General features: G+C 33.9%; 1 protein-coding gene across 1 annotated transcript in view; it reads left to right on the forward strand.

The window, feature by feature from the left end:
* Nucleotides 1–15,161, forward strand: part of CPNE8 (copine 8) — a 177,034-nt gene that overhangs the window by 123,717 nt on the left and 38,156 nt on the right. Inside the window, exons 12-14 of the mRNA XM_045829970.1 lie at nt 769–822; nt 1,857–1,918; nt 13,217–13,263. Coding sequence (XP_045685926.1) covers nt 769–822; nt 1,857–1,918; nt 13,217–13,263 — 163 coding nt within the window. The remainder of the gene's footprint in view (nt 1–768; nt 823–1,856; nt 1,919–13,216; nt 13,264–15,161) is intronic.

Here is a 15,161-nt window from a genome sequence, read left to right on the forward strand (position 1 = left end):
TGATATTTTCCCTCTCTTTAGAATGTTGCATTTATATGTTTTTCATTGGAGCCCTAGTTCTCTAATAAATTCTAGTTGAAATAACACTCATAAATTCTTTCATCCTTCTTTTCCAATCAAAATGCTTCTGTTATATTTTGGATTGAGATGTGCTGAAAGATCCTGTCTTAGGCACTTACATGTTTGATTGACCCTATTAGATTGACAGGCCTCAGTCACCTTTGTATTCCCTGTGTTCTCCAGTGTCTTGGACAATGTAGGAGTGCAGGAATATTTTCTCTTGGCACAAACAGCCCAAAATTTAGTCTTCTGTCCACAAACCACACCTTCACCAATTATTATGCAGCCTGAGTGTCTGGTGGAAATTATGACCAGAATAAAGCAATAGAGTCAATAGAACCCTTATATATTTGCATATTTGAGTGATTTGTTGTGCTAGTGTATCTACCAAAAGAAAAATTATCTTTTGACTATACTCTTCTTTTACAACTTACTTTTTTTTTCTACAAAGCAATCATTATTTAGAGCCTTGGGTATGAAAGGTCTTTCTCACATCAAGAGACGCAGATGGGTAAGGGCAATCAATGCATAAAGTGATTGCGAACACTGATGAGAAAATGTTGTTAAAGATGAATATCCCTAGCAAATACCGTGGAGCAGTTTTGGCTACCTGACTGTGTAGGAGTCATATTAAAGGCATTTGCTGCATGTTGTGAAATAATTTTAGTTTCCAAACCTAACACCCTGTAATTGTTTCATCTTTTTAAGGTGGTGAATCCCAAAAAGAAAGTAAAAAAGAAAAAATATATCAATTCAGGAACAGTAAGTCAAATACTATGTTATTCATTAAGAATGCAAATAGATAAATAAATAAATACCATTTTTGATCAGAATGGCAGTAACTCAAGACTGAGCTGTTTCACTTAGAATTTTAATGTGAAGGTAGATAACAGAAAAATAAACTTGCTGTCGGAATGTTTGTAATGGAGAACACCTTAGGGGAGGCCGTGACCTGCTTTGTTCAGGCTGCTCCAGGGGTTGTAAGGGTTTCTGAGGGAAGCTGAAGTTTTGTCTGGATCCTTCATTCAGTGGAACCGCTCTGGAGAGAGTCAGGCAGACGTGAAAGGATTTGAGTGGTAGCACTGTGTACTGCTATATAGTACTGTATTCTTTATGTGTTACACTGCATTATTGCCCATCTTATGGCCTGTGAAAGTACTTGTGTACAGTGCGTTAAAATTTACAACTCTGTAGGGATGCTGAACTAAATCAGGATAGGAAGGGGCAAAATGAGAGGATCTTAAAATTGTGAAAAATCAAAACCATCTTACTTTGATGAAAAATACACTGAAGATTTTATCCTAGGATTTATCCTCCTTGGGAAAAGCAAAATCTACATTTTCTCAAACTTTCCTTTTAAAGATTTCTGTAAAGCGAGATACTTAAAATATTAGATGGCTTCATCATGCGACCATGACCAAAACACCATTTCCTCTGATACAGCTTGGCTCATTGATTTTCATTTTTTAGTTTTTGACCATTTTCCAATTCTTTCATCTTTTCTTTTATCTTAAATGGGAAATAACACAGTGTCCTTGTAGATCATTTTTATACTGTTCTTTAAAGGAAGTAAAATGGCCCCAGAAATGAATTCATTAAAAACTTTGGGTCCTTTTCTTTCTGATAATTTTAAATGTAAGAACCATCAGTCCTGCAGATTTTAATAAGGAATAATATCTTTAATTTTGAAATGCTAGGATGTATGATTTTCTCCCTCATAGTTAGAAAAAAGTCCATTTGGGGTTACAAGTAGTACTAGAAGGTAATTCTGCCTTGTTTTTCTTTTCCTGTTCCAGGTAACCTTACTCTCTTTTTTGGTAGAAACAGAAGTTTCATTCCTTGACTATATTAAAGGAGGGTAAGTCATTCTCTGAAATTGTTTCATTACTTAAGCATTTCTTTCGATGTGTGGGGCAAGTGCTACCAGTAGGTAATGAGCAACTGAAATGAAGACCTTTGTTACCTTTTCAGGGCAAACCAGTTGTACAAAAAAGTTGTACTTTTTTTCAGGTCTTTAAGATAAATTTTTATACTAAGAGCTATTTCTCTTGGGAAAAATTGTGAATTTTTTTTTCTTGATAGATTTTCTGTCAAAATTTTTTTCACTTGTATTAGACATTTTAAGTCTTGTGGTCTTTCTGTTCTTATTAAGAAATCTCAACATCTATGTCAGTGATTTTCAATCTTTTTAATCTCATGGTGCACATAAACTAATTGCTAACATTGTATGGGACACCAAAAAATATAATATAGTATTGACAGTCTGGCAAAAATATAGGGATAATTTTGATTTATTCACACCAGATGGCTATTGTCATGTTGGCTGTTGTCACTTTTAATTTGACAATCTAGGAGAAAGAGGTCAGTGTCCCTGACTCTCTTAAAAATTCCTCTGGCACAGTGGCTGAAATTTGCTGCTCTAAGTAGATAAATGCACTGCAGTGTGGAAAATCATATTAAAAACAAACACATAATTACACAAAATTTCTGAATAATAGCAAAATAGAATATAATGAGTTGAACTCATTTCAGATAAGAATTAATTATAATAATTGACAAGTAATTATGTAATAGTTTCAATAATGGTTATTGACTCTCTTCAAAGCAACATGTCAGAATTCTTAGTTTCACAACTAAAAAATAATTCTGAATGCTGTTAAACACCTTGGTAATATTTAGTGTTCCTCATAGTAAACTTTTTTTTCAAAAGCCATACAATACTTTTCCTTTCATTTTATTTTCAGGTTTGGAGGAAGAAATATTATGACTCTCAAATTTTAAACATAAATATCTATATTTGTGTTTCACATTCTAAACATAAAATGTGAAATGGTAAGAAGAAAAATTAGGTAAAATGAAAATAACAGCATGAAACTAGATCCCTTGTAATCACACACTCTAGATATGATTACTGTTAAAAATTCACTCTTGAGCACACATTGTTGTGACAGTGGGATCACACTGTGCACAATATTCTATAATGTATATTTTATGCATTAAATATGTCATCTATATATATTTCCAACACTTTGGGCTACAATCAAGCAAGCAACCCAAAATAGTATTTTGGAAGTTATATTAGCATATTTGAAGATTTGTCATCAAGGTTAGCTTTTTTGAAGAAATGATCCAGAATATTTCCAAATAAGTATGATATTTCAGAAGCTATTGGAACTAAGTGTTGAATGCAGTTTTGTTTTTATAATAAATTGCAGTAACTACTCACTTTTAACTTAAAATATCAAGATATCAGTATCTGTTCCTGGGATTTGTGGATCGTTTTGTTGCGGACTTGGGTTAGCATCGTTGTTAATTTTTATGGCATCAGTTCAGGGACTTACACCACAACCTTTCTAGTCTGGAAAAAACTGTTGTTGAGTTGTGCTTATTTATGCTGTACCTTACTTGACAAGTAAGCTACAGGTCTTCAAAAAAGGTGAATATTTTTCATATAAAATGTGAGTAACTGCAATTAAATTGGTACACTGGCCAGCTCTGGGCTGTTTAAAATAAAGTTAGTTGAGGTTTTCCTGTGTCAGTTTGGTTCCCTACATTAATTTTATAAACCATTTCCAAGATACCAGATGTGTGAAAAAATGAGCAAAACAGAGGCAGAACAGGTGACTGGTGTGCAATAGGTAGGACTAACAGACCATGGTTGAACTCTTAGAAATTCTTGAATTGCCCTTTAAAATTTCATCTCTCTTCTTGTTTCATCTCACAAAAAAACAATAGAATAGAAATTTATGAAAATGTTATTTGTTTTCTCATGAATCCAAGTAGAAATTATGCAGAGTTAAAAATGAAGACATTGAAATACTAAACAAACCTGTTTTCATAGTCCTTTAATTAATCTTCCCTTTCAAAGGAACATTTTTACAGGCCTACTTTTTAGTGTTTCATATTCTAGGATTGCATTATTTTAGTCATTATTAAGGTAGGTATTTACATGAAAATATACCCTTGATTGTAAGATTATTTGTTAGCTTGTTACTTTTTATTCACTGTCTGAGCTCCTAAAGCACTGTGTTGAGCGGCAGTTGCCAGGTTTATGGATTCAGGTACACAGTGAGCAGATGAGGCAAATGAGAGGCACATTCTGAATCAGCCAAGGTCCCATTTTTATGCAAATGTTCTGTGAAATAGAAATCGGATTCTTAGAACTTTTTTGTTTAGGCCGTAATATGCTTTTCCTGTAGTGGAAGATACATTTTATGACTTGAGTTAGTAAAGACTTTTATTTCTTTCATAGTAATATCCACAAAGAAGGTCTTACTGTAGAATAATAAAACATGATTGCCTCTTCTGGATGGTTGACCTTGGGGTAATTATTTTTTATCATATTCTGTACATTTATTCCAGTATTTTTAATTTCTCTTTCCTTATTAAGAAATAATTTTAAGTATTAAATGTCTGATATAACTGGCAACTAAAGATGTTTATTCAATAATGAATTTATAGCATTGAGTATTCCAATACTATTAACAAAGACAATGTCATTTTCATTTAAAAGCACAGAAGGATTTGAAATCTATGATACTCCTTTAGAGTAACGTTTATCATTATTACAATTATAATTGGTCAAGTATGTTTATTGACCTCTACAGATCTGTGAAATACTTCCATATTCCCACCAACTCACACAGTAAGTTCAGAGGGCAGAATCTTAAATTTCAATTTGATTTTGTCTGCCCTTCAGTCCTCTATGTGTCTTAAGTCTTCATGAAACTCTATTCTGTCACTGACATGACCACGAACAAATATCTATAAAGTTTTCCATATCCCTTCCACTGGCAGGTGAAGGGGGAAAATAGATCACAAAATCTGGTGCACAGTGAGTCCCTCTAAGCTCCCAGGATTTAACATCAACACAAACCCTAGTCTATGCTTTTATCAGAAAATTGAGTGTACTAGAAACTTGCAGATCTACAGATGGTCATTTTCTTCCTCTGAAGAAAGCCCAACCCCTCATCCAACTGGTCCTGATGAGCCATACAAGTACCTACTACTTACATCCAGCGGTTACTAGTTCCCCTGGGTGTCATTTTAATTGCCTATGTATATAATGTGTCATCTCAAAGAGACTGGCAATTTTTAAATATTTTTATGGAGCTAAACACAAAGTAGCCAATGTAAAAATATAAATTAATTAGAAAGCCATTTTAAGCTGGGCTATTTGCTCTTTACCCCAAATTTCTTAACATAATGAAGCATTATAAATAAATAGGACTTGAAAACAAAGAGTGTGACAATTCAGTGAACTGGATTACATGGCCCCATATAATGGTGTGTCTCTCTAAGACTTTACCATCTTGTGATCTTTCTATTCGCATGCCTCATGCCACAATTACCCAACAAAACAGGTGGGACAAACTTTCTGGGATTAAAAAAATGCTTTTCTGTTGCTTCTGCCAGAAATAATCTCAGCTTCACTCCATATCCAGGATTATATGGAGAAAGGCAAAACGGAGATTAGAAGCATCGAGTGCTTGTTTTCCTCACATCTTAGGAAGGGAGCATGAGAGAAGGTAGCAGGGGAGGTTATAAGTGGCAGGTTCTGGGCAAGAATCAAAACAAGAGATAAATGTCTGGCAAAGGTCAAGTTGATTGTAAAAATGTTGCTGACAATTGAGACAGTCCATAGTAGGGGCCAAGAAGGTGGGTTCTAGCATTAACTGCCTCATTGAAATCCTAGATCTGCCTCTTGTTAGCATAGCCTGTTCCCCTTTCTATGAAACAGAAGTGAAAATAAGAATGCTTATCTCATAGGGAGGCTATGTGGATTAAATGGCATATAGTAAACCCTCAACAAATGCTACCTGTCATTCATATAAATAACTTGAATTTGTTTCAGGTTCCAATATATCTTACCTCATTTGATCATCATAATATTGTGGGTGGTAATTGTCCTGTTTATCAGAGACATGGAGAGAAAAGATATATTCAAATTTACAAAGTCAATAAATAGGATTCGTTCAATGTTTTTGTAGTTCAATTCACTTTGCAGTAGGGCCAGGACATTTCTTTCTAGTCATTTTCAACACAAACTCTTGACCCTGAATCTCAAAGTTGTCTAAAATTACTGATGAAAGGTTTATATTCCACTTACAAGAAGTAAAAAAGTCTTAGGAGGAAAAAAAAGGAGCTACCTACCTATTATAAGCTATTTTTAAAGGCTAAAGTGGGCTTCTTGATACTGATGATTTTATTTATTATTTTTTTTCACACAATACTGCTTATTTTAAACATGGCTTGAATATCAGTGAGTCCTGTTATCATCAACAAGCTCTGTAAGGATTTTTTTCCTTAAAAATATTTGAAGCCAGTACCTTAGTTTTATAAAATTGGTGGCATTAGATTGGATATGTTGCCCCTGGGAGCAGCTCATCTTGCCAGAACATGCAACACTGTAAGGTTTCTTTTCCCTCAATCCAGTTTCTTATTTGAAAACTGAATATACGTGTCCAGGAATTTTTAATGGTGCTTCTTGTTGTGGCGCCCAAGTGTTTTGCTGTCGTCAAATCAGTGGAGAGCTAAACCCTGCTGCACGGAATATGGATAAATGTAATAAAAATAAAGCCATTCTGCCTCTCTAAGTACATTAACATAGAACATTATCATACTTAAACTCATCTAAACTAAGATTTGGAAAAGAAACTTTTACAAATATTAAGACTCAGAAACATTGCTTTAGTTAATTCCTGATTCTGATTTTTTAACGTGCAAAATGCATGCTTGAAAAGTTGGAGATGTCCAGTTATCTCCTTTAAGGTTGCCAGCTCATGCTATTTTTCAAGCAATTTTTCAGTGCTGTCCATTTCAAAGTCAAAGGAAACTCATGTATGTGCCATTATCAGAACCAGTGTTGGTTGAGCCAAAATATCAACAATCTATTTTGTATCAGGCAGTTTCTTAGTTATGTTTCATCATCTGTGTGTGCACTTTCAGCCACACTATCTCTGAAATAGTATCTCTTTGGTGGGCAATTGAAAGGTTGGGGGCTGGGGTGGGGGAGAGAAACAAAGACAAACAAACGAGGGTGGCTCAATAAAGGGCAGGTTGTGGCAGGATGGGAGAATTTATTACTGACATCACTTGGTATTGCTGGTGTATGGAGATATTAGAATGTAAGTTGAGTATTAGAAAAATTACACTATTGTTTTTGTTCTCTATAGACACCCTCTACTGCCTGTACTGGTTGGGGGTTCATTTTCCCATCATTGATACACCACTGACCAACACTGTTAAGTAAAATTTCCCAGGGCCAAGAAACCAGAGAAAGGGGCTGACAACTTCATCACTGTATCAAGAATTTATTAAGGGAGCTTACATAGAAGGGGCTTTTTGGGTGCTAGAAAGAGGAATGGATATCCTCTTGCCTTCCACCTGCCTTCCCACCCCCTGGCTGCCGCCCCATTCTGAACTGTGTGCTTGTATCTCCTAAGCAGTAAGCCTACATGCTGGAAAAGGAATGCTGGGGTGAGAGAAGGGAGCAGGTGCTGGGAAGCACCTGTGCAAAGATAGATGACGTTTGAGGGCATCTTGCTCTGGAGACTGAACTAATGGGTATTTGTAATTAGCCCAGAGAAGCTCTTCTGAACATTCCACAACCCAAGGGTGAGTCAAGGTTCTGGGTTTATTCAGGAGTCAAAATGTTACATTAGCTTTAAGATTGAGTCACCTTTGTTTCTCATAAACACTTTGAGAAGAATAATGAAAAAGAAATATATGTTAACGTAAAGAGAGAACTGTCTCTTCTGACCCAACAGAGTAAAGGATTAATAAGGATGAGGAGAGAATCACATGGATTGCTCAAGAGATTTGTCCTCTGGCGTGTAGAATTATTTGTTATGTACAACTAGTTCAGGGTTTTATTTCTAATAATTAGAGGACTCTTTCAAAGTAGCTATTACCTATTTATCATATGAGATAATTGGGACTCAGACACTTGGTAATTTTTCAAAGGAGTCACAACAAACTAGCTATTTGTGATTCTGGGTTTCAAACTCCAATCTGTGATTCAAAAGTTCATAGTCTTTCTACTAGGCCTCATTGCCTCCTTATTTTCAAAGTGATTCAGTTAGTGTATGTATTTTTGATTTGGCATTGATATTTTGTTTTTGTCAAATACAAGATATTTTCTAAACAAGTGGTTTGAAAAAAAAGTTGGACATCTTGCATACCTTCCTTGAGTTCCTGAACTGCAAGACCTTGGGAAGTTGTACTTTGGAACACTCTTACTCTGTTTTTAAAAACCAAAAACAAGTGAATCTTCAAAGTCTGGAGAATGCTGAAAGGTTTTTCAATTTGTGACAATTAGGGTTAGCAAGGACCAAGATTACTAGTGTAAATAGTTGAAGAATCACATCACTTGTCTCCAGTTTCTTTTTATTCTTCCTTTTGACATTTCACTGATCCCTCAGAAATCCAGAATGTATAGAGGGATAGAAAGGAAAATAAGACAGGGGTCAAAGCTTAAAATTACTTAATACAGAGGGATTTTGTTTGAGGAAGTACCTAGGTAACAGCTTCTAAGAGGTTGGGGATTACTCACAGTGCAGTTTGAAGTGGGGCATGTTTTCACCTCAGCAGCTGGTGTGAAGAAAAGGAAATCTGACATGGGAGGCTCAGGTTCTAAGAATATCCTGAAGGTCTCTGGTGGATCCCGAAATTTAATAAGCATGGAATGCTCCAGGTTTCAAAGAAGTACTCTAAAGTCAAGTCCTGCAAAACTAGCCTCAATAATGGTGGTAAAAACTGTAACAGCTACTTAGGGAGTATCTGCTAAAGGAGAAATGCTTTTCTTGTCCCCACAACAATTCAAGGAAAGTTTTATTGCCCTTAAGTTTTTACAAGTGAAGTGCAAATAGATTAAAAAGCTTTCCCAAGATCACATTTCAGGTAAGTGAAAATATTTATATTTGAATTTGCATCTCAAAGCCTGCCTTCATTCTAGTAGATCTCAGTTGTCAAGGGTGTAATGGATCCTGTGAATAGTTTAGGGGTATGGGAAGCAGGAATTGTGAAAAGATCCAGCAAAAAAGGTGAACTACTTTTAAGAGAGAAAGAAAAGGTAAGACAGAAAAGGATTCAAGGTTTAGCCCATGGCGAGCAAGGGTTATGAAGCATTAGTCTGGATGATAGTGCCAGATGCCAGAGAATGGGTTCAGGGTGGGTTCTAGAACCGAGGTAGGAACCAGATTGCACATCCAGTAAATCAAGGCAATAGCTTGGCCGTGGTGGCAGCATGACACTAATGGAGGGAATACTGTATTAAGAGTGGGTGGGCATCTGAACTGCATTTATCGATTCTTGATTCCAGCAGTTTGTGGATCTAAATCTGCATTTGTCAAGATTAACTTAAAGAAGGATGGGGAGAGGTTCAGCTTTCACATTGATAACCTTAAGTTAATGCAACTGAACAGAATTTGAAATTGGGAAGAAAGAAATGCAGTCCTCCTGTACACTCCCATCACAATGGTTAGTTCTCGAGAATGAACTTGTAATAATAGTTGCAGACAATATCACTGTTGCGGCCAGTTAAAATGGTCTTAACTCTGTGTGTGTGATGTGTGTGGGAGTGCATACATATGTACTGTTTTCTTTGATGTGCACATATCTACTTGTTTGCTGTGGTTCTTTGCTTTAGTAGTTAAATTTTCCATCTTGACATCTGCTGTGTCTGTCATTCACAGCTTTTGGAAAGGTGGCAGGGTAAAATAAGGACATTTTCTGAGAGTATATTTTAGTGCTACTAGGACGTATGAATTGGGAAAGCTCGTGAGATGTTACTACCAACTCATGAAATGTGGCAGGCATGCTTTTTTTATACTCTAGAATATAACATAAATATAGAAATAGTAGAACATAAAATGCCAAAGTGACAGCTACAGTAATATTTCCTAAGCAAAATATTTTGAGGACTTACATATGATAGTTTTATAAATATTCTATCAGTCATCTCCTGATGTAAATTTGATGTTTTACTTTGAGGCATGACTGATTTCTTTTTCTCTAACATTAAGCTTTAAGCAATATTCAAGAATGAAAAAGGGTAACAAGATTAATGAAAAGATGCTTCATCTGGCTTAGTTTTATGACACAAATAACTTATCAAAGTCTTTAAGAAATCTGCCTTATTGCCTAAAGTTATTATTTTGCTAGCAACTTAAAAAAATAACTTTTACAAATTTTTTTCAAAAAACACTTAGTACGGTAAGTATACACTATAATTTGAATGGCAGAACCTTAGAAATTCTGGGAATAAACAAGCTGTTGCCCAGTAAATGCACAGTTGAGTTTTCAGTTGTGCTTTTGAATATGAATTCAATTACGAACACTTGTGCTGTTTTCGTTTTTGTTTTTAATAGTAGGAACCTGGAGTTGTAAGCTCTGTAAGTTCAAGAATGGTTTGGTTTGCTTCTGTTTTCTCTTTGTCATCTAAATGCAATACTTAACAATTGGAAGATGCTCAATAAATAATTGTTGAATCGTAGTTTTTTTAATGAAAAATTCAAATGGTATAATAATAGGTTAAGGCACCATCACAACCATGATATGGAATGAGCCATCATATTTTCCTTCTGATTTGAATACTACTGATTCAGAACAGTAAAGCAGTGAGATTCTTTCTGACATGCAGAATGGGGCAAAAACTAATCAAATCTTAAAATCAACCAGCCACCAGGTGTGCATTCCAGTGTGTGAAAAGCACTGTGCACACACTGTTATAAAAGAGAATTGAATCAAGACAAGGTGTCTCTCCCTACAGCCTAAGGGAGATTGACCCAAAGACTCAACTCCTAAATTGACCTTTAAAATTGCTGAAATGTGTTCTTGAAGCTTGGAGTTATTTTTCATTCCTAAAGAGGTGTTATTTGAATAAAATAACACAAGCATTTATACCAATAATTTTGTGATTGATGTATTTGATAACATACTTAATAGCACAAATGTGTCCAAACATGGGAATATACCCTGACATCTTTATCATTAATAATACCTATGTAGTATCATTTTTAGGTTTGTAAAATAATAATCACTATCTTTTATTGTGTTCTTATTGTAGCCAGGCAGTTCACAGATGTTTAATTGTAGAAATAGAGTAGTATAGAGTTTATGAATATAGTCTTTGAGGTTAGATAGAAATTCAAATTCTAATACTGGTGTTTATTACTCAAGTGGAAAGTTATTAAATTTCGTGAGCATGTATTTCCTTGTCTGTAAAAGATTAGCAGTACCTTCTTTTAACATTTATTGTGAGGTTAATTGACATAAACTATGTAAAACACATTATATATAATGTATATTATATATACATGTAAGTAGATAGATATAATGTTTCATGTAGTTTTTTTTTTCTGTCAGTCCTTGCTTAATTATTGTGTGCCAGATGCCTTCCCTTTAAAACTAGGCTAATGTCAGTAACTGGGTGGTTGGAACTCAAACCTGGTTTTTGTTTTCAGACTCAAAAGCTATCCCTTTCTAACACACCACACTTCCCTGTATTACAGTCACTTCTGTCCCTATCAGCAGAATGACAAAGCAGTGTGCTGATGGTGACAATCCTTTCAGATCCTCGAAGGGATTTGTTACCTCAAAATGTTCTTCTGAATGTACCCCTATATCCTTTATTCTAAAAATGTTTAACTCATTTTTGTTCATACTGGTTAGTGTATGTCCCAAATTAACCTATATTCTTAGCCTATAAACCTAATTTCTATTCTAAGGAAAAACTACCATATAGTTATAAAGAGAATCTATATTAGTTTTTTATTAAATGTAAGGCATGAAAAATCCATTCCTTAGAAAAAAATGAGTTTGTTTCAATACCTGAATAGTATTTAGGGTTTTTCAGGCTCAATTTTTAAAGACAGAAAGCAATATTACCATAGTTAATACTAGGAAAACTACAAAGGATCCTCTGTTGTAATAGCTAATCATCATCATCATCATCACCACCACCATTACCATCATTTAAACAACAGTTTCAAACTTGAAATAGTACATCAATTGTGCAATGTGTCAAAAGAATTTGTTACTAAAAATAGTTGAAGTACTCCTGTTTTCAAATGATATTTTTGTTTTGTTTGTTTAAATTTTAAATAAAAAATAGCTTTAAAATCAGATTTGATTGCAGGTTATCCCAATAATGGAATCATTGGCACATATTCATGTTTTGATTCCTTACTTGGTAAGAAAGAGGCTGAGTTACATATAGCAAGAGTCAGAGGTATATCCAAAAGAGTGAAGCTTTTACGTGAATGCCACCACTTTGGTTTCTGCCAGAAAACAAAAAGAAAAAATATAACCCAGAAAAATCATTTTAGGTTAACTATATGTGCTGCAAGTATATGTAACCAATTTTATCTATACAAATATTTATCTATATCTATAAATACACATACACACAGGAATGCAGTAACCACCATGAGATAGATCAGCTGAAATACTTCTCTTTCGAGTACAGGAGGAGAAATTCATGTGTCTTAAGATTGTTAGGGCCCTGGCTGGCGTAGCTCAGTGGATTGAGCGCGGGCTGGGAACCAAAGTGTCCCAGGTTCGATTCCCAGCCAGGGTACATGCCTGGGTTGCAGGCCAGAACCCCCAGCAACCGCACATTGATGTCTCTCTCTCTCTCTCTTTCTCTCTCTCTCTATCTCCCTCCCTTCCCTCTCTAAAAATAAATAAATAAAATCTTTAAAAAAAAAGATTGTTAGGAAAAATTAGTTCAAAAACTGACATTACTAGAGATGATTTTAGCTATGTCACACTTTTAAGGACATAATAATTTCACATGGATGATAGGATAGTTTTGAAAGCAAAGTAAGAATGAATGCTGACATTGGAGACTAACAAATCATTATTAGCAGTTTGACTTTGTCATTATGATCACCTTACTTAATTGTCATGCTCCCAAACAGGAGCAGTTTTGATTGCTGATGGCTTATGTTTTATTTTACAGGTATATGATTGTATTTTACAAAGTTCTTGCCTTTGAAAACTGCCTATCTGTTGTTTTCCGATGTGTACTGTGACATAGTTGCCAGTGGTAATATTTACAAAAATTAATTATGTTAATAACATAACAAAAATGGAAATCAAACTTTTTGGGAATTATTTAATTATTAATGATTTTTATTTACTTGTATTCTAGAACACAAATCAATTTCACAGTGGCTATTGACTTTACAGCATCAAATGGTGAGTATTATGAGTATCCCCTAATAAAAATTATAAGCAAATAAGTGAGAAATAAATATTTATTTTTGTGAGGTTTAGATATTTTCTTTATACTTTAAAACTTTTGAAATGTTTTATATAAAATTCAGATACTCAGATAATTTTTCTTTTTCTTTCTTTTTTTATTGATTTTAGAGAGAGGAGAAAGGCGAGAGAGAGAAAGAGAAACATTGATTTGTTGTTCCACTTATTTATGCCTTCACTGGTTGCTTCTTTTATGTGCCCTGACTGGGTATTAAACCTGCAACCTTGCATATGGGACAACATGCTAACTAACTGAGGTACCTGACCAGCAACTCAGATAACTTTTCTTTGTAACTTGATGAATTAGTTCAGGTATACAAATGGCTACAAGAAATATAACAAAAGTACACAATAGTTGTATTCAAATTTATTAAATATCAAAACATGGTCATTTTTGTTTCACATATTTTTAAAAAGAAAATTGTAGATCTAGTTTGAGCTCATTGCATACCTCTGCTCCATTTCTTCCTCCCACCCTTCTTCTCTACATATAACTATAATTTGAATTTTGTCTAATTATAATCCTCATTTTATAGTACATTTTTGTGTATTAATTTATATAAATGTAAGTCAAGTACATGTATCATATTTGACTTGCTTCATTTTTACTTGATTATTCTTAAGAATTATTCATGTTAATACATTTATATTTAATTCAGAAGTAGTGTTATCTAAGTGCCCATGTGCAGATATATGTATAACTATTTTAAGAAAGGAAGGATAGTGGAATTTTAGTTTTATTTTGAAGTAACTTTGTTTCAAATAGAACAGTCATCTAAAATAAATGATTTTGTATCCTAAGAACATGAATCTTATTACTTAATTTGTACCTCAATTTTTCATCAGTTTATATTTATCTAGGTTTCTTTTTTGTTCCAAATTATTTATTGTGTTTATGGCTCTCACATTATATTCCCTTTACCTCACATTTCTTTCATGCTAACTTTCATTTCACAAAATAATAGAATTTTTACATAAGAACCTTAGAAATACTCCAATCTACCTCTCACAAATGACAATAAAATATCCAAAATATCTTTTTAGTAATAAATACATCTCAGCTGTTAATTCTTGAGTTAGAGAGTAGGAAATCAAACTCACATCCAACCCACTTTAGACTACATGTTAAGTTTATTCCTCCTCATTATAACTTCAAATTAATGATTTTTACTCATGTGTTTTATTCAATAAATTATGGAACATAAAAAAACCTAAAGCTCAACTGGTCTGAAATACTAGCATTTGTTCACTGATGAACATTAGCACAGCAAGAAGAGCAAGAATCTACTAATAGAAAGACACAAACTATTGGAACTCACTTTAAAAAATGGACAATATGAATAATAAGAGATTGGATTAGTAATAAAAAAATAAACAAGCACAAAGTTTATCTGGACCTAGGTCCAGATAGCTTAACTGGTAAGATCTACCATGTATTTAAAGAAAAATTGATAACATTCTTCACAAACTCTTCCAAAACAGAGAAGAGGGGGGAACACTTCCCAACTCATTCTGCATGGTCAGTGTTACCTTGATACCCAAACCAGACAAGGTATCATAAAAAAAAAATAAAGATGAATATTTTTTATGGATCTAGATATAAAAATTCTCAAAAAAAAAACCCCCAGCAAAATGAATTTAGCCATATACAGAGAGAATTATGCACTCTGAGCAAGTAAGATTTATCACAGGAATGCAAGGTTATCTTAATATTAAAAATCACATATTATAATATACTATATCAGTAGAAGAAAATATAAAAAAACACATGGTCATATCAATTGATGCAGAAAAAGCATTTGACCAAATACAATATACTTTCATGCTTAAAACAC

Source organism: Phyllostomus hastatus, unplaced genomic scaffold (assembly GCF_019186645.2).
Source record: "Phyllostomus hastatus isolate PE091 unplaced genomic scaffold, TTU_PhHast_1.1 phas_scaffold_93, whole genome shotgun sequence".
Lineage (NCBI taxonomy): Eukaryota > Metazoa > Chordata > Mammalia > Chiroptera > Phyllostomidae > Phyllostomus > Phyllostomus hastatus.